At 45.5% G+C, this 27,415-nt stretch overlaps 1 protein-coding gene across 1 annotated transcript in view; it reads right to left on the bottom strand.

Annotated features, from left to right (window-relative positions):
- The window catches only part of DCUN1D1 (defective in cullin neddylation 1 domain containing 1), a 150,302-nt gene that overhangs the window by 43,769 nt on the left and 79,118 nt on the right, over positions 1 to 27,415 (bottom strand). The window contains exons 4-5 of the mRNA XM_078667031.1: positions 19,174 to 19,304; positions 13,569 to 13,651 (exon numbers count right to left, since the gene is read on the bottom strand). Coding sequence (XP_078523157.1) covers positions 13,569 to 13,651; positions 19,174 to 19,304 — 214 coding nt within the window. The remainder of the gene's footprint in view (positions 1 to 13,568; positions 13,652 to 19,173; positions 19,305 to 27,415) is intronic.

Consider the following 27,415-nt stretch of genomic DNA (forward strand, 5'->3'; position numbering starts at 1 on the left):
AAACCCTCCACTTCAATCGGGTTTCTCACATCAAGTGTCTTTATGTTAATGTAAATGTTACAAATCCACTGCTCCAGTTCACGGCAGAGTAGAACAACTTATCAAAAAGTGTGGATTCACTGGGATGCAAGGTCCAAATGGCGTGCATGCCAGACTGTTTAAAGAGAAGGCTATATAGTAGCTGAGCTGTTCCTTCATTATTTATCTCGAGTTTTCAAACCGCTTTTACTCCGCAGTTATGCAGGGGTTCCATACTATTAACTGTCCTAAAACAGGTAAACTTTCAGATCTGAGCAACTACCACCGGACTGACATTTTGGGCTAAGATGCATGCTGTTGCTTTATTAACTAAACAGGAAGACTAGCCACAGGAGGGCAAATCTCCTACCATGCAGCCCTTTGCCTAAGAGTACATTGTTTTTACCACACTAAGTAAGTCCATATCTTTGCTTCAAAGGTTGCAGAATTCTCTCGTTAGGGAGCAGAAGGCCCTATCATCGAAAATATGAGATGATGAGACTAGTTCCCCATCTTTGTTTTGTGCCTTATACAAAGAGAAGGGGTCCATGGAAAGGGAGGTGTTAAAGATTTTGATCAATTAAGGTGTAAATCAGGTGAGAGTTTTCGCAACACTGCTTTTTTATTTATAGAATCCAGAACTAGGTGGAGAACATTGGAAGCATTTCCTTCAAATGTTGGTGCCAAACATATCTCCATGTAACAGTGCTCACAAAGTACTGTAAGTTTATAACTAGGGCAAAGTTGGTGCTGCAGGATTGGCCAAAGACAGAGTGCGCCTTTCCACTGTAGTCTGCTTTCTTTGTGGCGACTGTTTCAAGTAGAATGATTTAAGTCTTTTTTTTTATATTTCTTTTTATTAAGCATGAAACAATGAAACAAAAATAACAATTGCATTGGGAATACATCGGCATTATCACTACTGTGCTCGGAGCAGAGGTCGTCTCGCAAACAGGATATTTATTTATTATTTATTTATTAATACAACTTGTAGGGCGCGTGCGTATGCCCGTAGGCGTCTTGGCGCTAAGATTGCTTAGACGGGTCTCTGGGTGATTAAGCGTAGAGGCAGGGATTTCTTACTGGTTAAACAGCCATGTCTTCACCAGTTTCCTAAACTGGAACAGGGAGTGTACAAACAGAATAGTAAAAACATGGAATCGAAGGGAATCCAGAGTGTCCAAATCAGTTCGCCAGGCTGGGGGAACACAAATATTTCCCCGGTACACATTCAACGGTCCCCAAATCTTTATCCACTTCTAAGGGCAGCCCCTCGCAACATACACAGCACGCTCTCTGAACATACACCAGTCCAGGTCCTGGGCCCATTTGGCACGCTACGGCGGTTGAGTGGCTCCCCAAAGCTGTGCAATATTGCGCTTGGCAATCATACAGGCCAGCGCAACCCACTGCTTCAAATATTGATTTAGATCCGTGGGTTCCCAAACATTCAAGAGACATCTGCGCACCTCCAATCTCACCTCACAACCCAGGACATCTCGCAGAACCTCATGTACAGCGCGCCAGTAGGTCTGAATCCTATCGCAGTGCCACAGTATGTGTAGAAACGTAGCAACCGCTCCACAGCCTCTCTTGCATTCCCCGGTCGCACTCCATCCCAGTCTCACCAGCCCCGGGCCAGTAACATAAGATCTATGTAAAATCTTCAATTGCAACAGTCGCAACCTCATCTGTATCGCCACAACTTTGGGGGAAGACACCGCCTCAACCCAGTCCTCATCATCCAACTCTAATCCATCAGCAACCTACGCCTCCCTGAGGGACCTCAGTGGATCCGCCATGTGATTGATCAGCTTACGGTAAATCAGGGAGATGGTCTTCTCAGGTAAATGCCCATCTAATATACGATCCTCAAGGGGGGAAGCATCGGGAGGGAGTCTCCCGGCAAAACATGAGATAGAGTGGGCATGCCTGACCTGAAAGTAGCGGAAGCGCTCATTGTTATGTAGGTGGTGACTCTGCTGAAGTGCCTCGCAGGTCAGCACTTCCCCCTTCCCCCAGACATCCTTTATCTGACTAATGCCAATCAACTCCCACTTGTCAAAGCCTTTGGTAGTCCACAAATTACCCAGTTTGGCGGAGCTAAAAAGAGGGGTAGCGAGAGTCAATCTACCTTCCCATCCCAGATTCCTATAAGCCGCATGCCAAACTCTTACTGCATGTGAGGTAGGACCCGCCAGAGAGAACCGCCCCGGCCGATTATACCGGAATCCATATATTTCCGGTCATCATCAGACAATGTAGGCATAATAATATCTCTAATCATCTCAGCGTGCTCAGAGTCGCTATGTGTCTCCGACGAAGAATAGACATGTTTGTAGTAAGAACCAAAGGAGTCGGCGATCATCTGGGGGTCTGTTAGAAGCTCGGGACCATCACTGTCAGGCTCAGGGACTAACCAAGAAGCGCGATCTCCTCGCTCCAGCCACGCTATAAGCTTACCAGCCCTATCACCATGTTCATAAATCCTACTCTGGACCTCATTATGTTGCGTTACAGCCGACTCCCTAGACAACCCATGGTATTCATCTTGTTTGAGGTGTAGCTGATGCCGATTCTCAGCAGTCGCATCATCAGCGACTCGTTCTTCCAAGCGGACAATGTCAGCCTCAGCAGCGTCGATTTCCGCCAACCGGCTCCTTTTCTTACCCGCGATGAGAGACAGCGCCTCACCACGCAAGACCACTTTATAGGCCTCCCACAACGTCTGGGCCGAATCCACAGTACCCTGATTATGCTGAAAATAGCGGTCGGAAGCCCCGCACAGCTCCTTCTTAACAACAGGGTCCCGAAGATGCCAGGCATTAATGGGTGCAATTCTACCTACCATAGGCTGTCCCATCTCCACTCGAACCCAAACTGGGGAATGATCGGAAATACCCCTACCCAGATGACGCGCCTCCCTGACAGTGTCAGCCATAGCAACGGGCAACAGGATGTAATCAAGCCGTGACATGGAGCCGTGCGCCGCCGAGAGGTGCGTATAACTCCTAAGTGTAGGATTCAAAAGGCGCCATACATCAACCAGACCCAAGGAGCTTGAGAATTCAGAAAGTAACTGACGCGCCAGAGGAATCGATCTCGGCGGAACACGGTCCAAGCCGCCATCTACAACAGTGTTAAAGTCACCAACCAGGACCAGGAGACCAAGCGGGAGAGATAGAAAAACCTTAGTCAGATCTTTAAAAGTGTCAGATTGGAGGGCCGGGGGAACATAAATAGAAAAGAAAGTAACGGCTTTACCCCCCGACCCTCCCGGACACTCCCACATATCTGCCCCGCTGGTCCGACCACGTAGCCTGCACCTCGAGGGGAAAGGCCTTCTTAACCAAGATCCCAACACCCCTAGAACCTGTCGTAAAGCCCGCATGTGCAATCAATCTATAACCACCTCTATGAAGGGCCATACAGTGATTGCCCACAAGATGGGTCTCCTGCAGAAGCGCCACATCCGGCGAGTGACGCCTGATAAATTGATTGACCATGCCCCTTTTAATTTTGGCCCCCAGACCATTCACGTTCCAACTCAGCACCCGAATCCCGGATCCCTGATTGGAGCAAGACATTCACCCCACTCCCTCACGCACACTCACATCCGTCAACACCCAATGCAATTCAAAACTAAACTGATACCAAAAAACAGCAAACAACCCCCCTCCCTCACTCAGAAGTCCACCCCCCTCCCTGCACCCCTGCATCAGGACAACGGCCCAACTCGCAGTGTGCCTGTCGCCCCACCCAACAATAGTTACTAAAAGTAGGAAGAGGAGGTGCCTGCCGCGCAGCCCCTAACCCATCCCTCAAAGGATCGTCCCAAGGAACAAACTTGGCAGTCCAAATCAATACAGTTACATGTTAATAAAAGGCCATAGTCCCCCTCCCCGTGATCATTACGGGCCCTGTCGGCCATCTCCAGAATCCTGTCGCTGTTCTCCAGTGTCATCAGGTCTCACAGTGTCCAACCAGTCGGATGCCGTCTCCGCATTATCGAAAAACCAAGTCCGCTCATTTGCTTCGACTCGTAGCTTAGCAGGATATAGCATAGAGTACTTAATCCCTTTGTCTCTCAATCTCCGCTTGACTTGGAGGAAACTTTGACGCATCCTCTGGACAGCTTGCGTAAAGTCCGGAAAGAAAGACACGGTAACATTCTCATACTGTAGCGGGCCGTCCGTTCGCGAGGCCTGTAGAATGGCATCCCGGTCCCGAAAATTCAGAACCCTCGCAATCACGGGTCGAGCTGGCGCCCCCACTTTCGGCGGCCCGCCCGGGCACTCTATCAGCCCTCTCAACCGTGAAAAACTTGCTGAGTCCCTTAGGCTTCAAGTGGTTGAGGATCAGGTCTTCGACGAAGAGATCTGGCGTGCGCATTTCCGCATTTTCGGGTACACCCAAAATGCGAATGTTGTTTCGCCGATTACGACCCTCATAATCATCCAGCAGCCGCCGGGTTTCCTCCGTGCCGCTTGTAAGGCCCGGACCTTCTCCGGAGCTCAGCGGTGTCGTTTACCAAGCTCGGCGTTTTGATGTCGAGGGATTTCACTTTTTCGCTAGTTTTGGCGTGGTCTGTGCGCAGAAGGTTAATGTCAATCTTAACAGAGTCCAATTTGGTGTCAAGCGCATCCATTCTAGCCACCATAGACGTCTCAATTCTGGTGACGACTTCCATTATATCTTGTAGAGAAGGCTCGGAGCCGACACTCGGAGAGGCGTTCTCCGGCGAGGGAAGCTGTCTCTGGTCACTAGGAGATCCCTTGGAGAAAGTATATTTGTCCAATTTATTAGACTGGACCGACCGCTGGACTCTGCCACCCCTGGTGGAGGCTTTCTCGGAGTCTGCTCTCGCCGCCATGGAAGGTGACCAAAGAGAAAGCAAGCAAAACAGTCTATTGTCGAGCAATTTCACACTTCTGACAATACTTCACACCTCACCAGCGCTCCAAGAGCCGCACCATGGGTGGCTTAAGCGTATAGGGAAACCACTTTGAAGCGCCCAGCAATTAGAGGCGGGCCCAGAGAAGGTTCCAGGAGGATGCACCACTTCCGGTAGACACTGCCGCTGTTGTCGCATTTAGTCCCGGCCAGATCTGACACCAGAGTCTGCTGCCCAGGCAACGATGAGGCCCAAAACTTCGGACGACGATATGAGGGGGTAGAAGTGTGCCCTTAAAGCCGCAATTTCACCAGGGCGCAGCAATACTATTCCCCCATCGAACATGGTCCTCGGGTCTCAGGATATGTGGCAGGATAGACGGACGGAGGAACGGGTCTTAAGGAGCTATACGATCACGCGGCCATCTTGGTCCCGTGCTAGGCTCCTCCCCAATGATTTAAGTCTTGAACAAGACGCAGACTTGTAAGGAGAGCTGCAGAGCATCTAACCGAATAGGGGTAACTCAACCTGGCTTTTTCTGTCCTTCATAATGTGAGATGTGGCTGATTTGCAGATGGTCAGGTCTAAACTGGGGTGGCATGGTGAGCAAAACAATAATGGATTTAACCCAGATCTCTTGACTGGGGGGTGAATGTTTTGATTCGTTCTGCATCCCATCCATCAATTGTGTGTCTTTTGCTTTCTCGCCCAAAGAGGTGCGACACCCCATAGCAGATTTCACCTTGGCCTAGCTACCGCGCCACTTGGGCACAGCCATCTTGAGAGCCTCAGGCTGGCTGTGGTAGAAAACAGTGTATGCCGGGACCGGAGGCTGTATGTCTTGCTTCAGCACCCCTCCGATGTCCAGAATGCTCCCAGCCCAAAAGGGTGCTGCGAGGGCCTATGCGCAGTCTGCTCTCAGCCTGTCCACGCGCGACGCCACATGCCCGCCACCGCCTTGATCATCACGGGTGTACTGCGGTGCAGTCGTGTTCCATATGCTCTTGACACCAGGGGATACCTCACTGATTATAAGGTCTTCCAGAGTGTCCAGGGGCCCCTGCAGCTTAGGGAGGCACTCTGGGGCTCTGTGTGGTCCACAGCACGGGCGAAGTTCGAGGCCTCCCGGCAGTGCGGAGGGATGAACAGTAAGTTAAGTTTTACCCAGCCCATGGAGCTCGGGTGCAGAGTTGTCTTGGCTATCCATGGTGCTGAACGTTGTTTTACAGTTTACATAATGCTGCAAGAAAACAGAATGCAAAAACACAACAGATGCACACCTGCTGATGTCGGATGAAGGTTGCACAGTTTTCCCTGCAGATGAATTGTTGAGTGTGGGGGTTAGTTACCGTATTGGCGACCAACAAGCCTTGGCAGTGGGAAACCCAACAAAAAGGTACTAGTACTTCGAGGGGTCTCAGGCATGGCAGGCAGACCTTCAACTCACATAATGCACTGGAACATCTGCATTTGGGCAATCCAACGGAGGGCCTGATGGCCAGTGATTCTTCAGATCCGGTGTGTGTTTTTACCTGCAGTTTGCAGGGGGCTAGTGCCATTAGTTCAGGGGAGTCAGAGGGTGCTTTTGACTTCCACGTGTCCCTCTCTTGGGGATTGTCAAGTTTTAGACAAGGACGAGGCTCATTCACTCAGTTCAAAGTCCGTTGCCACAGGCACAAAGTATCCTTCTTTTGCTCTGGTGCTATGATCAAAGTCCTGTTTTTGGCAACACGGGTCTCTTCTTGGTCCTTCCTTGATGCAAGTTGTTCAGATCTGAGGTTCTGGTGTCAGGGGAGTCCCTTAAATCCTAAAGTAGGGTAATTAGGAGTGTGGGAGCGAGTAGCCAATGGGAAGCTAGTCCCTGCAGCTAGTCCTCCCCAGAGAGGACTACATCCGGGGATGTAGGTCACCTTCTCTACCCAGAATCCTCTATTCTGCCATTCCTAAAGATGGTAGAAATCAAATAGTGGTGTACAGACCAGGCTGCTCACCATGGAGGTGTAGCTAGCCTTCTGCGGGTGTACACCTCCTTGCATTGCTAAGTTTCCGCCTTCCTGGGTTCAAATGTGCCGGGGGGGGGGGGGGCGTCTGTTTCCTCCACTGGGAGACAGCCCTGGTGCATATCAGAGAAGGTGCAGCCTTTGAAGCTCACAGCCTTGATGTGCCACTTCAATAGCCTGCAAGGGAGGAGAGAGGTGTGACCTCCTTCCTACCAAAGCCTTTGTTCCTAACTCATGGGAGTGATCACACTGACTGGCAGGAGGTCAGAGCCCTGTCTTGGCTGCAGTAGGCGTGGAACAGCGCAGGCCTGCCAGCCAGAGCACAGAGAAGTTGGAGCAACCAGGTGGGCAACTTCTAAGGCCGCCACCTGGGTGTAGGCCACGTCACCCAGGGCACAAGATTCATGCCAGGGAGAAGAAGGCCTGTTGTTTGTTACCAAGCATGACATATTTCAGCAGTACCATAATGATGCTGCCACCCTCAAGAATGCTCAGGTAGAAGCCCATGATATCCTTAGGACCGCTAACACGTATAGTGTGCCCTCTGACTCTTCCCCTCAAAAAAACATTTTTACTCATCCAAAAACCTCCTCCTACTGCTATGACATAATAAAAAAAAAACTTCACTCTATCCCTCCACTATCCTTTTCAATCAAAATTACACACTAACATGTTCACTTCCCAAATTCCATTATACTAATTCACCACTACTCCTGTATGGGTTCCAGAGTAGCGTGCTTCTCGCCAATAAAGCGTTTCAACACCCCATCAGGGTTACAAGCGCTATAGAAATGCAAACCTTTTTCCCCTTTTCTACCCCTCCCCAACCCATCCCAATCCAAATAACTGAATAACATATCCACCACTCAAATTACATTCACGTTTCACCAAACTAATTCAACAATAATCCTTGTGGGTTCCAGAGTAGCGTGCTACTCGCCAATACAGCTCTTCAAAAACCCATCAAGGGGTAGCAAACGCTATATAAATACAAGCCTCTTTCCCTCTTCTATCCCGCAACCTACCCTTCTCTATCGAAAAAACTGAATAACATATCCACCACTCAAATTACTTCGTATTTCACTATACTAATTTTCAACACAAATCCTTTATGGGTTCCGGAGTAGCGTCCTAATCACCAGAAAAGCGCTTCAACACCCATCAGGGCTAACAGGTGCTACATGAATGCAAACCTTTCTTTCCCTTTTATCCCTCCGCTATCCTTCTCACTCCAAATAACTGACTAATATCCACCACGCAAATTACTTTCATACTTCACCATACTAATTCAGCACTAATCCTTTATGGGTTTCTGGAGTAGCGTGCTTTAACACCCCATCAGGGGTAAAAAGCGCTATATAAATACAAACTTTATTTTCTTCTCTTCTATCCTTCTGCTATCTTTCCGAATCCAAATAACTGACTAACCTATCCACCGCTTAAAATGTACTTGCATGTTTCACTATACAAATTCAACACTAATCCTCTATGGGTCCCGGAGTAGCCTGCTACTCGCCGAAAAAGAGCTTGGACGCCTCGTCAGGGGATAGTAAACGCTATATAAGTGCAATTACAATACAATAAATCGCATGTAGATCAATAACTCTCTCAGAAAGAACTATCTCAAGATCTAGTTTGATGCGTGGGGAGTCAACATCATAACTATTACAAACAAGCATTGAAAATGCAATAGGTCTCGCAGCATTAGAGTTAGTGCTTTTAGAATTGTTTATGGGTTTTTTTTGTAAATCTTTAGCATTTTTGTTTCCTGTAGCCAATGCTAAAGAATTTCAAAAAAAAAAAGCCATAAACATTTCTAAAAGCTCTGAAATGCAGTCTGAAATGCTGGATATATATTCAGTACAGATACACTATATTGTTAATGAAGACATAGGATATAATATGTTGTACTGTATACACACAATTAGATGGGAACGTGCTGTGTGTGTCAGCGATTGAAAGAGACTGCACTCAGAGTTGCTGTGCGCATCAGCGAAAAGATTGCAGAGTAGACACGCAATACTTGTACTAAAGTGTTGTGCGATTGTACTGTAGGCACGCAATTTAAAATCCAGCTAAACGCGTCAGCAGAGTTGCTGTGCGCATCAGCGAGTGAACTGTAAACTAGACACGCAGTTTTAAAATCAAGATGTGCGTATCAGCGCTGCTGTGCGAGTCTGCAAGAAAGCATGGAGCTGCTGTGCGCATCAGTGAGTAAACTGTAAAGTAGGCACGCAATTTAAAATCCAACTGTGCGCGTCAGCGCCGCGGAGTTGCTGTGTGCATCAGCGAGTGAAACCACATATAGTCTTTAAATTAAGCTAAATAAGATTTTAATATAACATCGAGTCGAAATGATTTTAATAAAACCGAGTCGAAATGATTTTAATAAAACATCGAGTCGAAATAAGGGGCAACCCACAAGCTGGCTCAGGTTGTAAGAGTTAAAGTTGAGTAAGTTAAGTCATCAAAGTTTAACACACAGACTCTCTCTTTAGTGTTAAATGCACAAGTCCTACACAATTTCAGACCGTGAGCAGTCTGCGTGTTATAGGTTGGAATGATAGCAGTACTGATTCACCCTTTCACACCTTCACACCACAGTCGAAAGACTCACTTCGCAACCCGAACAGTATTTTGCACATAAACAGGTGGTAAAAAATGTCAGCTCAGTGAGCAGTCTGCAAGTCACCGGTTCCATACCTTGAAGAGCAGATTCTCCTTTTCGACAGCACAGTCAAGAGGCTGACTACAAAAGCATAACAACATGTTGCACAATGGGAAGGTGACAACAATATATCTAGCAGCCTGTGCATCACAAGTTATAACCCCAACAGAGTATCCCTTTCAACGTCCACGGTGGGGTAAATACGAGGAGCAACTAAGGTGAGTGGGAACATAGTTGCACCTTTTATTTGCGAATCTAAAAAAGCTTACACGCGACATAAAGTACTGTAACAATATACCATTCTTTCTCAATAAAGAGCACATAACCCTGCTACATGTATGGTCTTGGTAACTCATTTTACGCTCAGCCGTGGTTCTTTACATAACGTTATCTGCCTACATCGGTAAAGATTGGGGAAAGCAAAAATGCAACATAAAGCGCTTAAAAAACTGGAAATCAACAGTATATGAAGAGAGCAAGAAGATACAGGGAGGCTAAAGCGGGAGACGAGAGGAAGAAAGGTGCGAAAGAAATTGAGAGAAAGGAGGAGCTAACACGGATAACATGAGAAGAAAACATTTATTTCCGGTAGTTGTGCATTGCAATGCTTTTTTTAAATCACCTACTATATACTTTGAAGAGAACAGGTTCTGAATATTTGAGAAATGTAATAGGGAGGAAACCGGGTGGTGGCACTCTGATTATAAATGCAGAAACAGGCACAGCCTCTGCACTTCCTGCTTCTGGGGAGCTTCTGCTTATTTTTCCAAGTAAAGTTGCCAAGCTTCACCAGGCTAGGCGTTGTGACCCGACAGGCCTCTCCGGACACTTACCCCGGTGCCATTGTCGCAGACAATCACTTTCCTTCCCTGGCTGTCCATGCTCCGCTTGCCCCCTTGATCACCGCTGGCGCCTCTTCTAAGCTGGTGGCCTCGCCCTGGTCCTGGCAGAGATGCTTCCTCCCTGCCTGCCACAGGAGGAAATGAGGTGGGCGGGGCCGAGTCAGGCAGCTCGAGACCGAGGCTGGACGTAACATCCTGGGCTGGGCTCAGATGGTAAGGGAACAGGAAACCGAGCTAGAAAACACGGTGCGCGCGTAACAGCAACCAGAGAAATTTTGCTACGTCCGCATCCGTTGTTTGCAAAGTAGACTCCAAGGATTTAGCAGATGGGAGGGCGAAAAAGTAAACAAGCGGCTGTGGAAAAGCGTAGCTAGCAATTTAGAATAATATTCCGGGCAAAGCTAATAAGTCTGGCTTGCATTTTTATTCCTGCCCAAAACATAACAAAGCTTTTCTGTAGTGAAAAAAACAAGTAAATAAACCGGTTGTTTTCTGTATACAGTGCATCTTTGAGCTAAATACTTTAGTATAACAAGAAAGGGTGGAGGGGGCAGGGGAGGAGGGGGCAGGGGAGGAGGGGTCCGGGGAGGAGGGAAGGGCCAGAGGGACTTGATGGGAGTGGTGGGGGGGAGGGGGAGGGTATAGAGAGGGAGAGGAGGAGAGACAGGACACGGCAGTAGGAGGAGGAGGGGGGAGGAGAGTAGGGGAGGCACGGCCTAGCGGCAGGCAGGCAGGGGAGGAGAGGAGGAGGGGGGAGGAGAGTAGGGGAGGCACGGCCTAGCGGCAGGCAGGCAGGGGAGGAGAGGAGGAGGGGGGGAGGAGAGTAGGGGAGGCACGGCCTAGCGGCCGTGCAATCAAGTAGTGAGGGGGCGGAGCTGGGGGAGGCTGTGAGAGAGAGTAGGCAAGGCAGGCGGCTGGGGGCATGTGCACGCGCTTTTAAGCTCAATGCACATGCGCATTGAGCTTAAAAGTCACGGGCACTGCAAGGAATCGCCACGATTCCTTGCAAGTTAGATAAAGTCTGGATGAGCCCCTATAGTCTCGCTTGCTCGTCGACAGGCGAGACCTAAAAAACGAATCTCTCCATCTTGGTTCTTACGAGACTACAAACTAAACTATTGGCCCCACTGCTGCACTGGTTCTCTCAGTAGTATCAATTAGACTTTAACTACAATCAACATATGGGATGGATGCTATTTCTAAGATGTTATAAACGTAGCTCGTAGAGTGCAGTGATCAGCTTTTCGGTCACTCTGTGTCTACCTCAAAACCAGTACAAGGCTAGCCTAGAGTTTAAGCTCTGTAGTTATTCCAGGGCTAGGAAGACCCTATTTCTCAAGACATACTTTAGAGCATGTACTGCTGCACCTAAATCTATTTTAAAACGTGCACGCAGCAAACCTAAAGTGGAAAAAGACAATATTCACAATTCTGAATGGCATTGCCTAAAGATTTCCCAGATGGGCTTAGATTTGGCTCAGGTGGCAAAGTGGTACTCCTTATCCATGGTTTAAGGAAGAGACAAGGCAAAAGAAATATTTTTAAAATGATGAAGACGAATTCAGGGAATACTGATCTAGGATATACTCTGGGTATTAGCTGACTCAGGCAGATGGAGCTCCAGTTTCGTGTAAAACCTGCCCCAGTCAAGCATGTTTATCAGATTAGGGTTTCTCTAAATCCGTTAGCGAAGTTAGAATGCTCTGTGATCGTTTGATAGCCTCTAAAAAAGTTGTGTTATGTAATCACACAAAAAATCATGAACTCATTTTGTGCGCCTCACCAGCTGGACATCGAAAGGATGCATTGGATGAAACTCTTCCTTAATAAGGCAGGACTCCGACTATGAACAGATACAAATTTGTATTGAGTGGTAAGAATCCATAATTATTAGGAAGGGTACTTAAATGTATCGCCCTCGCTCTTTAAAACTTCATGGTGCGTAATTTCTTATTAGGGTGATGAACAAGGTAACCCTCTTGACATATGACTAATGATATACGATACAGGTGTATATTCGAAGCACTATGCGCGAGTAGGCGTTATAGCTGTAGTTGTTGATTTTGATCTGTTTCATTTTGCTCTAGAGGGAACTTACAGTTTCTCTCTCATATGAAACGCAAGGAATGGTGCATACTTAAACTAACATGTTTTAGTTTCTGTATCAGACGCTCAAGTATTTATATCATTTTCTTTGCATTTGTACTGAATAGAGTGCAGAGTCTGCTTACTGATCAAATGGATATTTAAGTGGTGAATTTTGAATTTGTATTTCCGTTTTGGGTTTTGATAAAAAAAAATTATAATAAGAATCATATTCCACAAGAATCTAGCTCTGAGTAACTTACTGTAACAATACATACAATAGTTACACTGTGTTTGTCACTGTAATTTTATTTAATTAACTTGTAATTTTACTATAGATTTGTAAATTGTAATCATTTATTAACTATCAATACTTACTTTACTACCCCCTACAGTACATTTGGTTTAGAAATTTCTATATGTCCAGGTGTCACCACTGTACTAAGCCCATCGATGCTGCTGCGAAGCGCAATTGTGTTGTAGCGTGTCTTGCATTTATTAGCATATCTATATACCTTTGCAGTAAATGGAAATACCCAAATTATATGATGTAACACGTCAAACAGAAAAGTACATAACTTGGGCACTACATGAATTCTTGTTCCCAGTTGCCTTGAGAGATACTATCAAGAAAATCCCATGTACAAGCAGAAAAGGTAAATAAGCAGTGACTTGTACACCAGCAGAGGATAGCTGAAACAGGCAGTAAATTTTCTTTATATGAAAGGACATATATACTGGTTTTATGCAAAAGACTACTTTAAAATGCAGAAGGCAAGTAAAATAAAGGTTAACAACTGACAATATTTCAAGTTCTTGCCTGTACTGTAAAGGTGTTCACCTCAATGAAGTAAGAAACCATATGCCCTACACTGTTGTTCTAAATAGGTAATAGATGGTTGCACTTTGTGCCTACAACAAGATATTTTGCCTTATAACTTCAACAGGCTGTTGCAGGAGGACAAAATGTCATACAACAACTAAATGGGTACAAAAAGCTAGAGAAATTTAGATTTAAATAACGAAATAAAAGCAATACGGAGCATATGATTTAAACTTACCAGCAAAAACTTGTTCCATAAATCGAGGAATTTGAACCTTCCATTAAGTACTAAATTCCAGTAGGCAATGGCCATTTCTAAATCTGCAAAACATAAATGTATCGCGCAAACAAAATGCGTAAAACAAGAAATAAGAAGATAGTATGTTCAGTTGTTTGAAAACTTATCAGCTCAACTTGTGCGGTTAGCTTTCTATACTACTCTGCTAATGGAATAGCAAATACATAATCCTGAATTAAAGCAAGTGAACATTGTAAAACAGGAATAGTTTAATTAAAAACAATCCATTAAGAACTCAAAGAGAGAAAAGCAAATATACAATGCCAAGAACAGTTTGGTATTGAATCTTTGATTTAGGAAACATAACTAATGAATAATTTCTAGCTCATACTGTAACAGGGTCACTATACATTAACAGCAAGGAATAAGTGCTCATTGAGAAATGTTTCATAACAGTGTTGGGTGTTCGAAAATCAATAGCATGTATATTAAGTGGAGGAAGAGAGATGTAAGGGTTTTGAAAGTTAAAGGTGTGGGTGAAAGGAGAAATGCAACAAGGTGAATCTTGATATGTTTTTGAAGCACTGCGAAAAGAGAGCACATTCCATATCCCAAGTGTGTAATTCAAGAAGGTCTACGAGTTGTTTTTAAAACTATGGTTGCCTGCAGAGATTCAGTGTATTTGTTAGGTTGAGAGTTCACCTGTGTGAAAAAAGTAAATCCCATAAGATGCTTTAAAATGGAGCATCTGTACAACACAACATTTATGATTAAAATATCCACTATTCAAAGTTCTGCTTCCATATTTGCTGTCTGAATGCTGCTTGAAAGATTCAGGTGGATTAAGGTAGATGTTGCTTAAATTAGAAATATGGCCGGTCTTTTGAGCAGCACAAATTTTTAGAAGTAGTGTATGCCTGTGCTACCGCATGCTCTGTACAAGTGGAGCACAAATTGGAATTTAATTCTTGCCTCCAATGAGTCAGTGAAAGGGTTTTTAGCTGTGGGGGTTTCTTTTTGAGGGCGTCAGGCCACCGCCCCTTTACTTTCATCCCCTAGACATGTCAAAAATGAAAAAAATCGTTAAGGGTAAAAAATATTTTTTTTTCAGGAAAATCACATGTACCCACTTTGTCTTGCTGGGGTCCGAGGCTGCCACCTGCAGCACAGTGACACTCACTGTGCTTTTTGGTGCAGTGATGCTGGCATTCAGTAGAACTGCAGCCCCAAAGTCTAAAGTATTTGCCGGGCTGACTATCATACAGCCCCGAGGCCTGTGAGGTCAGTAGCTCGGCAAAGAAATAGTCGGGGGCCAATCTCCACCCATGATGACATGGGGTTAAAAGGAGTCCCGGGCATAGTAGACTGAAGCCCTGTTGCGTTGGGGCTTCATGTCAATCAGGAAATGGAAAGCAGTCATTTCACCCTATCCCAATTTGTCACAGGGGGTGGGATCCCATGGGTCCCACCCTGTGATGAGACAGGAAAGGGTGGGGTAGATGCTCAAGACAGGGGGTAGATGCTCAAGACAGGGGGTAGATGCTCAAGACAGGGGGTAGATGCTCAAGACAGGGGGTAGAGGCTCAAGACAGGAAGCAGAGAAATGGAGCCTGCGCAGTGTTATACACCGCGCGGTATGAGGGGTCTGCTTCCCGCGCTGCAGTGACTCCGGCGTGGAGAGAAAGTGGTACATTTGTCTGCTTAAAATTTAAAGTTGAAGAAACTTCCCTTCAGTCCAGACCTACCACACAGCCTCAACCATGCGGTACGTAGAAAGAAAAAAACACTTAGCAGCTGCCTGGACCTGGCCTAAGTAAGAAGCAATCCTGGGCAAATCATTTTATCACTGTGCCTAAAACCAAAAATTAATTAATTGTTCAATGTAACTGGTACCCATGTAAAGCGATCAAATGCCCCGCAGTACATAAAACTGCAACAAAAAAAGGTAACCTTTGGAACTGAGAGACTTTTAGCAAGGTAGCACAAAAAGTGAAAGGGAATATTTACAGATGACAAACTGAAACAAATTTAGTGGAGACAATCCGGGGATATCTTTTGATGGAAACAACTCTACTATTTGAAGATATGTGGACTTGTTTCATTAGGAAATGTTTGAAGTACTGTCCTTCGAGATCCTTTGTGCATATTATCATTGTCCTTGATTCCTACTGGTCGCCATGGAAGTAGTCAACCAAATCCATGAATGCAGATCGAATAAAGAATACTGATGCAGGCCACAGACACATTCGGAAATAAAAGGTTTGTCAGAGGCCAGCACTGGTGCAATTTCAATCCAGTAGCAATTGGATGCTACGGATCAAAATCTTTATCAGAATGGGTCAAAGAAGATCTGAATAAGTTTTACATACAGTGCCCAAGGGACTCAACAGGCACGCGTGGTAGTGTTTTGTGCCCGATGGGAAATGTAGTATTAAAGGGGCCACATGGGCTTGTCCAGCCACTTCTGTGATGCAGATAGCACCATCGCACACAAAGTTCTGGCGCTCTCTTAAGGGGATGTTCCCTCATTAGCATGGGAGCCTAGCTAAGGGGAACCCTCTGTGCCTGCGTCATATGGATGTGGGCACAGAGGCAGCAAGAAAGTGTATGTACTGACTGAAAGTCCCTTAAAAAGGGGAGAAAGTTGGTCCATTGAACCTTCCAGCCCCACCTCCAAGAAGGTGCAGTCAGTGCACGTGCCTGCAAATGGAGGGACTCTGTCCTCCATATGATGTGTAGGAGAGATGCCTGCATTGTTGAAGACTGATCTGCTGCAAACAGCCGCTTAACCTTTCACTAGTGTTTTGCCTCAGGATGAGTGAGGCTGTGGCTGCACAGAGATGGTGCATTTTCTGTAATAGGTGCACTGTACCAGATTGCAACCGACACCGCTCATTAAACTGTACTTCTGCCTCTGATGTGATACTTATATAGAACAATGGTCCTTAGGGAGCAAGTATAAAGAACAAATATGATATAGACCTTAATGGGTACTATAAAGTTTTGATGCCCAGCCGGGCAACGAATTTTAATTTGCAAATGAAAATCAATTTGTGACAATGAAAGAGGACGATACAACGGGACGCAATCCTGCACCTGATAAAAGAGACAAAAGAACGAGCAAACATTAAGCATACAACAAAAAAGAGAGATCACAGGCAAAAACTTGAGCATTGAAAGCTTGAACATAGCATACAATGAAGCAAGCTAACGAAAATAGTAACCACGTTAATCATACACAGTTGTCTGCCCAACGTACAGTTTCAAACAGGAACATTGAATCAAATACACCACATTGCATGTATTACAATTAGAAAAGGCTCGGCAATGTACAGTAATCTTATTGAAAGTGAAGGGTTTGCCTTCCATGGTGAATCTGCAAACCTTACAAGAGCTGCATGTGGAGTGGCCAGTCAAAGGGGATAAGCCCCATAATGAGTCAATTGCTGTTGGTGGGCAAGGGTTACTAAGATTACGACTTTTGCGGAATGCAAAAAGTGGTTTCTCAATATTTAGGGTCCATGCATTTATTATTGACCAGTGTTGAAGTATGGTTTTCCTTATTTTATTAGAGATAGGTGAAAATGTGGTGACACATGCAATCCTCTCAGAATCTTTTTTGTGTTTAGGGCTTAGCAGGATTTCACGTGGGCAGTACCACGCTCTTTTAGAAGCATTCCTGATTATTTTTTGGGGGTAACCACGGTCTTTTAGTTTAGTGGCAAGAGTGTTAGCCTCTCTAAAGTAATCCTCTTTGTTGGAGCAGTTACGCCTAATTCTCAGAAATTGAGAATAAGGGAGTGAGTCCCTTAGGGTGGTTACTAGAGTAGCTTAAAAGCGTATTCCGTTCGGTAGACTTTCTGTAAAGACGAGTGAGCAATTCACCTTCAGAATGAAAAATAGTGAGGTCTAAAAAAGCGATGGACAGTTTTTCGACAGTGATGAGTGGCCTGCACAATTGTTATTGAGCCAATGTAGAACATGATGCAAAGAGTCTGTGTTGTGGCACCATATGACAAAAATATCGTCTCTATATCTGCGCCACAGGGTAATCCCGGAGTAGAAGGGATTACTGGTAGTCAGGATGGATGATGTTTCAAGAAAGTCCATGAACAAAATAGCCAAATTTGGGGCAAAAATGCATAGAAGTGCCTTTCATCTGCTGGAAGAACTGATTTTCAAAGGCAAACAAGTTTTTTGTTAAGCAAAGTTCAAGTAATTGCAGGATGAACAGTGTGGGGACGGCATAGGGACGGGGTCGTGTCGAGTTTTTTTTTGAATGACCAGTAATGCTGCAGTTTGGGGAATGTTGGTATAAACTGACTCTACATCCATGGTGCAGAGTGAATCAGTATCAGGATTGTACGGGTGATGTTCAACGAGGTTAATCATTACCATGCTGTCTCTCAAGAAGCATGTAGTGTCAGGGATGAAATCCTTGATAAAGAAATCAACGTAAACCGGTTGCCTCAAATTTTCAATCTGTTCCACAATATTGCAAACTGTAAGGAACTGACCACCAATCATCAATTTTAACTCACTTAGAAGTCACAGAATTAGGTTGCATGGGCATGCTGTGAATTGCTGAAAACATGTCCTTTTCATAAATGTACTTTACAGGTTTTCCGGTTTTCTTTCCTTCCTGTTTCTTTTCCCAACAGGCATTGTGGTTAATTCCAGGTAAATCATTTTTTTAGTCCTGATGATGATCCCTTAAATTTATGAGCCTGGGATCGAAACGTCGCCGACATACTAAATAGTGCCATTGTCCTCCATTGTGTATGATCAACGTGGTTACTATGTTCGTTAGCTTGATTCATTGTATGCTATGTTCAAGCTTTTAATGCTCAAGTTTTTGCCTGTGCTCTCTTTTTTGTTGTATGCTTAATGTTTGATTGTTCTTTTGTCTCTTTTATCGGGTGCAGGATTGCGTCCTGTTGTATCGTCCTCTCTTTCATTGTCACAAATTGATTTTCATTTGCAAATTAAAATTTGTTGCCCGGCTGGGCATCGAAACTTTATAGTACCCATTAAGGTCTATATCGTATTTGTTCTTTATACTTGCTCCCTAAGGACCATTATTCTATATAATAATTGACACCCGGGGTCCTTAGTTACTTTTCGGGTTCCCTTGTTTGTTAAAAATAATCTGATGTGATACTGGCAGCACTTGATTCAGCTTTAGAATATTGTTTATGACCATGCAGTAAAAAATAAAAGTGTTGAGTGGCGTAAACTTATGGAGTACGACACAGTGCAAGTAATTGATAACTAGTTAATAGACTTAAAATAAACATAAGACCTTTTTGAAAATGTCACAAACATATTGAGAGGAAACTAGAAGAATTTGAATGTACGTTCGAAAAGATAATACACACTTGAGAAGACATTTTGTCACAAGAACAATCCTTTATAGCAATAAGAATATAAAATGGCTTTCCTGTAAAAAAAAAAAAAAAGTGATATTCACCAGTCAACATGGCATTAAAAGTACGATTACATTTTATTGTGCTCTATTTACATCATACGTAGTGTGAGGAAAGAATAAGCAAGAGTATAATTTTAAAATTGTTTGCAGCAGATAAAAATTGACAAAAATACATACCTAAACCTTTCTGACCTGGATTCTTTGCAAAGTTGAATGTAAACTGGTAAAAATCCTTGAACCTTCCCTGCTCTTTTAATTCCTGTTCCATTTTTGGAAGCTGTGCCTTTAATTTCTCTATGCTGTCACATCTGTATAAAAATCAAAATGGACATTTAAGTTGCTTTCGAGCACTACAGGAATACTCCCTGTACAATCTATGTGTGAAATAGAAGTACTCCAACTAGTGAGATCGTGAGAGTAAGCGTTTTTCAATTTACGGCATTTAAAACACATGACATACTGAATGTTCCTATGAAAATACTATAAAAAAGTGCCCAAACAAAGGCCTGAAAGAAAAAAAGTTTACAAGTGTTCACATGGAACTTATTTAGAATGTTTTTTTATTTCGGCCCCAGATTCTGTGTTGATTTAATCGAAGGAAAGACAAATAAATAGACAAACGTCAAATAAGACATGTCTGCCATACAGTATTATAAAGAGAAGAAAACGTATTCTCACAACGATAAGGTAGCCCAATTTTCCATGACCTCAGTTCAGGAAAACTGGGTCATATATTTATTCAGATTATGTATCGAGGGGAAGCCAAGTATGCAATAAAAAATATATATTCGACTCTGCACGTGATTTTTTACAACTCAGAAACAAATGAGAGTAGCACTTTGAAGAATACAATTAGAGATAGAGAAACCCCAAGTTAAAGTAACCATAACCAGACATATAGAAATATGGGACAATAAGTGACTTGAAATTTGAGAACAGGTTATTGGTATATACAAGGATGACTGAATTCTCATTTCTTAATCCATTAAAGATCAACCAGATTGTTCTCTGGTGTTCTTGTTGTTAGACTATCCCATAATAGTGTCGACGACGTTTCCAAACCTACTTGTGATGAGAGGGTCTCATCAGGACAGAGTTGACCTGGGGACTGCAAATTGTGTCGTTATTAGAACTCTCCCCAGAATAGATACAGCTACAAATTATAGCTAAGGGGCTACTAAGATTGCAATTAGTGGCTTACTAGAAGTGGATTGTGCTTCCCTTCTTGTGCACAGAGTAAGAACTATACGTCAGGAGGTCCTGGATACTTATCCTCCCTCATGTAGTATGAATGCTTAAGGGGGAATGAGAGTATTGTTGTGTGTAATTCATAGTTAACAGTTAAGGGTTATAATTATAAGGATTCCATTTCGAAACTCACCGTGGGATAATGTCCAGAGCCCCTGAAATACGTATGTAGTAAAGTTCATGTATGGAATCATTCCAAGGGAACCAGGACATTGGTTCTCCTTTTTTGTAAACCGTTCATGCCTTTGGAGAAGAGAGAGCACAATTGCTAGCATCACTTCTGCCGATATACTAGCAGGCACAAGCAGTTATGTGAGTTTTATTGACTCACAGTAGGTAGTGTGTAGTCCCTCTTTGCTGCCCCATTTAATTTGCGTGGCCAATAGACGGAGAAATGGGTGTGTACTCTTGCAACTTACATGAGGTAGTTAAACAATTAGCTGGAAACACCCCTGCCTTGACTCCACCACCCTCCCAAGCATTCTGTGATGCGTTGGCTAATTTCTTTTATACCAAAGTCAACGACATTTACACAGCTTTCTCCGCCAAAGATAACTCCTCTACACTCCCTACTCACGACCCTTCCTCTGAAATTTCCTTTCCTCATTTTAATCAAATCACTGAGCAACAAACTAGGGACTTAATTAATAATATAAAAACGGGATCGGCTCTAGATCCTTGTCCCCCAAAAATCCTTCAGTCGGTTCTAGACCTAATTGCACCAGTAGTTACGCAATTATGCAACGCCATGTTCACGTCAGGCTTATACCCTAATGCTCTGAAGAGTACTCTCTTAAAACCTCTACTCAAGAAACAGCATCTGGCCAGGACTGATCCGAAAAACTTTAGACCAATAGCCAGTCTCCCTTTTTTGGCTAAGGTGGTAGAAAAAGCCATGAACCAGCAGCTGTCGGAGTACTTAGAGGATCATCAACTGTTGGACAGTACTCAGTTCGGTTTCCGCAAATTCCACGGTACGGAAACTGCCCTCATAAAGGCCGCTGATGACGTTAGGCTCATCAAAGATCAAGGGGGCACAGCAGTACTCATACTGCTGGACCTCTCTGCGGCTTTCGACATGGTCGATCACTCCATCTTGATCGACCGTGTCGGAGGGATGGGCGTACAACAGAGAGCAAAAAATCTTCTAACCTCCTTTCTGTCTGGCAGAACTCAGACAGTTACTTTGGGCCCATTTCAATCAGCAGAGCTTTCTCTACCTTGTGGGGTTCCTCAAGGCTCATCCCTGAGTCCGACACTTTTTAATATCTACGTGTCGGACCTTGCCAGAGTCATCAAGCAATATGGGATGGGCCTTACCTCCTACGCAGATGACACCCAGCTAGTCCTCGCCATTAACAACAACGGAGATGAGGTGGCGAAGCGATTCCAAAAGGGCATGCAAGCAATTGGAGACTGGATGTCCTCAAGCTGCCTTAAGCTAAACTCCGAGAAGACCGAGGTGGTCATCTTTGGAAAAATCTCACCATCGTGGTCATCTATCTGGTGGCCAACTTCATTTGGAACTCCGCCCAAGCCGGTTACAAAGGTCAGAAATCTAGGAGTATTCAATGCTCCGTCGCGACTGCCATACCCTTCTTCTCGCCAGCTCTCTACTTTCTTCTGTATTATTAGCCGCGGGATGCCTGGCCCGGGGTGGCGCCCATCTTGCACGATTGTGTTTCTCCTTTTATATTTCTTTTTCTTTGTTCCTCCTTCTTCCCCTTTCCCTGTTCTTGCCCTTATTGGTTTCCTTCCCTCTGTTTCCCCCCTATTTTTTTCCCCTTTCCCTCCCCCCTCCCCTTCCCTCCCCTCCCCCCCCCCTTTTTTTCCCCAGGCTCGTATGGCGAGTAGGTTTCGATCGTGCAGTTTATCTGCTCCCCTTGCCTTTGTTAGCGTGTTATTGGGTGGGGGGCATGAGATGCTGGTAGTACCTGTATGCTTATCTACTATATTTTGCGTTTGATTTGTGCTACGACCGACTCGTGTCTTCACGTCCTCCTCCCCCCCCCCTCCTCTTCCCATTTTGGCGTGGGTGTATTTCTGTTTATTGTTTTTCCCGTATTTTATGAATCTGCCATGAGCCTTGTCCCCTATTATAAAATGGACCTCATTGATCCTGATATTGGGCCGTTAATGTCGCTTGTCCTTTCCTTAGCATTGTTTTAAATATGTTTGCCTGCCTGCCAGCTGGCCTTGTGTCGCTTATTTTGACTTTTGATCATTTTTTGATTTGTGGCCGGCCGGATTGGTTGTGGGCCCACGCATGTCTATCCTGTTGATGCAAATAAAGGTTTAAAAAAAAAAAAAAAAAAAAGAAATCGAGGAGTAGTGTTTGACGACCATCTCAACTTCGCCGCGCATGTATTCACCTATGTATCAAGATGGCCGCCTGGTAGGAGCCTCCCGAAGGAGCTCCCAGTGCTTGGGATCCCTTAACCGGGTATATCCCTGTTAGCAGCAGCCATCGACCTCTCCAGGAACAGGACACCGCTGTGACTCGCCAGCGTCACAACAGAGAAGTCCCTGCAGGAACGGAGAGAAGTGAAAGCCTTGGGACGCGGAACAACGTTTGGAAACGGCCCGCACCACAGCAGAGGAGCCCAAGGGACATCGGAGGGCTGAGAGAGGCTCGGGACGTTGATAATCGACACCCGATATCCTCCACAGCCGGCACCGAGGACAGAACGGAACGCACACCGGACCCTCCACCCCCACCCCCGAACAGAAGGCAGACGCTGAGATCGGGAGCTAGGGGGACGCACCTCAGCGGATACTCCGGGACCGAAGGAGGCAACGACAACGGAACACCCGCCTGACTGCAGCAGAGGACGCTGGTCGCAGCACCGGGATCGGCAGGAGGATCACCGGGATCAGCGGGAACAAGACGACAACGGAGCCCCCCCCCCCCGACCTCCTTGCACCTCCCGCCGCAGCAGAGGAATCAGAGCGGACAGCGGGCACCAGGACCAAAGCGGGAGGAGCCCCGGACCCCTCTCACTCCCTTTGGTCCCGACGGCAGCAAAGACAGCACCGGGACATGACAACGCAACCCCCCCCCCCTCTCCCCCACACACCGCAGCAGAGGAATACTAGCGGTCTGGAGAGCTGGGAGGGACGCTGGTCGCCGGTTGCTGGCTAACACAGTGGGGTCACAAGATCTCGAAGCAGACCCGCGAGAGCTAAGCACAGCTCAACTTCAAAAAGATCCTTTTTAATAGGAGCGAGCGAGGAGCTGTAGGGGCGACAGAAGACCGAAGCCTGCCCCCATCGACATCGGTGGATACCTGGCAAATGGGTGAACTGCTTTTCAGTATAATACAGGCTGGGAGCTCTGATGTGAGATCAAGTACATACAGCCACATACATCTACGAAGAGGAAGGGTCTGAGCCAATCATGGATTAATGCAGTGCTTCTGTAAAACTCTACTGGCAATATTTACTGAAACACAGAGACTTAAGGTATTTACTTCTCCCACCCGCCTGCTCTCTTTTAAAAAAAAATCTAACTCCTTTGTTCAAAATGGCTGGGGCCATAAAACTGTAACAATAAATCCCCCCATACCTCTGTTGTCCACGTGGCCCCTCAGCTTAACTCCCCCACACAGAGATAAGAATTCCTCCCAGCTAGCCTTGAGCTCTGCTTGCTTAAACTGAAAGTGGAATCTCTTCCCCTATGCTCAAAGTAATAGCAGCAAACAGAGGACTAATCTCTCTTTCTCCCAGCCTGCACAGCAACAAACAAAGGACTACTGTCTTGATCTGAACTAATTGGCGGCCATTTTAGTCTAGTCTCTATTTGAACTATAGCATTTTAGACATCTTTATCTGAACAGTCACTAAGAACCTAGCATTTTAGACTAATCTCAACTACCAATTACTGGGCTCAGTCATGTATTCACATCATCTTGTGAAAGGATATTTGTCGATTATGGCAATACTATACCTCTACCTGTATTTTAAACTTCTTTAATGCACCGATGGCTACCTCATACATGAAAGAAGGTCTGCCTATTATTGCAGTATTATAATTCTATCTATATTTTGTACATTTGTAGTGCAGATTGCTACCTCATATTTGAAAGAACCTCTGCCTATTAGTGCAGTATTATAATTCTACTTATATTCTGTACATTTGTAATGCACAGATTGCTACCTCATATATGTTGGTTGCTAACTAATGTCACTTTCGATTCCTTGACTCTGATTTTTGATTCATATACATTATTGTACCCTGTACATCTGTACTCTGTTCATATACTCTATTAATCCGACTGCTACCTCTTAGACCTCATATATCTCTGGTTGCCCTCTAGTGTCACTTCTGCCTGTATTTTGAACTTGTGTAATGCGCGGACTGCTACCTCATATATTCTGGATGCTAACTAATGGTGATTTTTGATTTTTGACTCATGGAAATTGTGGTTTGCATTTGTATCTTGCTCTCATCAGTACTATACTTTCTCCGGTATTCTGCACTATTCTGCACATTTCCTCTACATGCACCCATTCCTACTCTTCTCACCTGTTACGCACCGACTGCTACCTCACATACAATATGCACAGATTGCTACCTCATATTTATTGGTTGCTAATTAATGTCACTCTGATTTGTGATTTTTGACTCATGTATATTGCTGTTTGCATTTGTATCCTGCCCTTATATACTATCAGTATTATACCTACACTCACACCTTGTACTTTGGTTGCTAATTAATGACACATTGATTTGTGATTTTTGACTCGTGTAAACTGCTGCTTGCATTTATATCCTGCCCGTATATACTATCAGTATTATACCTACACTTACACCGTGTACTTTGTAATTTACCGTATGTATTTGCTCTATTGCACACTCTTATATCCTAGTGAGGCTGGTTGATCACTAGTGCCACTTTCGTATTTTATAACTTACTACTGTGTAACCTACTGTATGCATTTGTTTCTCTGCACATGTGTACCACTATAGGGCATTAGCGCACTCCCCCCACACCCACCTAATCCATCACCGCAACATGGATCCTATCGGCAAACACACATACAAAATCAACTACCCACCATCACTCACCAAAAAAGCCGCCAAACGCTTTAAACACAACCTCCTTAGGTCACACCCTGAAACTCCCTTTGTTGACACCTACTTCTCACCGGTCAAGGATCCCTGAACACTGATATCATCTTCCACACCACACGCAGAGCTCAATGGAGAAAAGCGTTCCTCATCCTACTCACCGTCTCCTCCACCAGAAAATCCCCTCATAGCCTAACTCTCTCCATCACACCATCCCTAGTCTTTCCAGGCAGAGCCACCATCACTATCTACAATAATGGGATTGTCCTAGCACAAGCTACAGACAGGAACCTGGAACTGCTAGACAACTTGTTCCCCACTTTCAAAGAACACCTCTCCAATCCACGGACCAACACTCATATCTCCTCCAGTCCCACCAACCATGACCTCACAGCCACACACTCCTCAATCAGGGGCACACCTACCACCCCTGACCTCCCATCCCCCACCCACAACCCCACTATCCCAATTCAGCTCTCAAGCACAGACACAGATCGCTCCCCCCCATACACCACTCACACAACCGCCCCTTCTACCAACTCGCGGACCTCCACACATACCTTCAACACTCCTATCACACCTACAGCGAGCATTAACACCCCGCTCACAGCTGACAGCACAGCTCCCACCCTTAACACACCAAAATTTGTCCAGCACCAGAACACGCACCCCGACAAATCCCCCCCTTTATCCCCCCCATTCTCAGTCCCCATTACCCTCTAACCAACTACGCAGAACATACCTCCGCCCATAATTTAACTCCCCCTCCCCTCAACAGGACCATCTCCAATGCCGCTTCCCCTCCTACTCTCAGCCCCCACTATCCTCCCTACACCCCCACCACGGCTATCAGTCTCACAGACTACACCCTGACGCCCCCGCCTACCACCAATGCCCTCACTCATACCACCAACGTCCTCCCTACCTCATCCACACCCCTCCCGCCCAAAACATCTCGCCCCCCCCAACTCCAGCCGGCACACCAACACAACGCAGACCTGCTCGAACACCAGCCCTCTCTCCCACCTGCACACGAATTTCCTTGTCAGCCAATCACTCCTGACTGCCACATCCACCCCCACCACCTCCCCCACGATGGAATACATCATGGCCACCCTCACTCAGATCAAAGAAGACATACACATCATCAAAGAACTACTCTCTACACACCCTATACACCTCTCACCCACCTCAACATTCCCTCCCAAATTGTCCCCTACTCCGCCGGCTGACTCCCGCACTCAACACGCCCCACACCGGGCTCATAGGCGCAGCAACTGCCCTCGGCCCCCGCATCACCCCCGCAACGTCTCACACAACTACACCTCCCCGCCCAACTTATCCCCCACCCTTCCGACTAACTCTCTCACTCAGCTATCCCCCAATCTGACCTCAATCCCAGGTCGTAATCGCAACAACCGCCCTCGTCGCACCCACAACTCTTCTTCTGACCTCGACACACTCACCCTTCTCCGCTCCTATGACCCAACCCCCCAAAATAACAACCACCCCACACCTCAACATTCCCTCGATACACTCAAATCCCCTTAGACCGCCCACACTAAACAGCAGATTCTCCATCCCCAATAACCTGAGAAAAATCCCTCTCTCTCTAGAACCATCTACCACCCCCAACACACCCCGTCTCAAATGCACTCTTCTCAACTGCAGATCAGCCAAGAAACATTCCGCCGCCATTGCTGACCTCCTCTTATCGCGGGACCTTGACCTAATCATCTTGACTGAAACCTGGCTAACTGAATCTTCGACACCTATAATGGACATCTTGGTTCCTCCCGACTACCACATTATCAGGCTCGACAGAACAGGCAAAATAGGTGGTGGAATCGCATGCATCTACAGGAACAACCTCTCTGTTCAGAAAGTCAATTCCACCTCCCTAACATCCCCAACATCCTGGGAATACATATGCCTTGACATTATTAGTGCGGGCAAGCCGATATGCTCGCTTCACAGCATTTACCACCCACCCAGGGACAACTTAACCTTTTCCCAAGAAATAATGGAGTTGATCTCAACTAATTCCGGACGGCAACTCACCCAAATATACCTTGGTGACTTCAACCTCCACTGGAACGA

This window comes from Lissotriton helveticus, chromosome 11 (genome assembly GCF_964261635.1).
Source record: "Lissotriton helveticus chromosome 11, aLisHel1.1, whole genome shotgun sequence".
Taxonomy (NCBI): domain Eukaryota; kingdom Metazoa; phylum Chordata; class Amphibia; order Caudata; family Salamandridae; genus Lissotriton; species Lissotriton helveticus.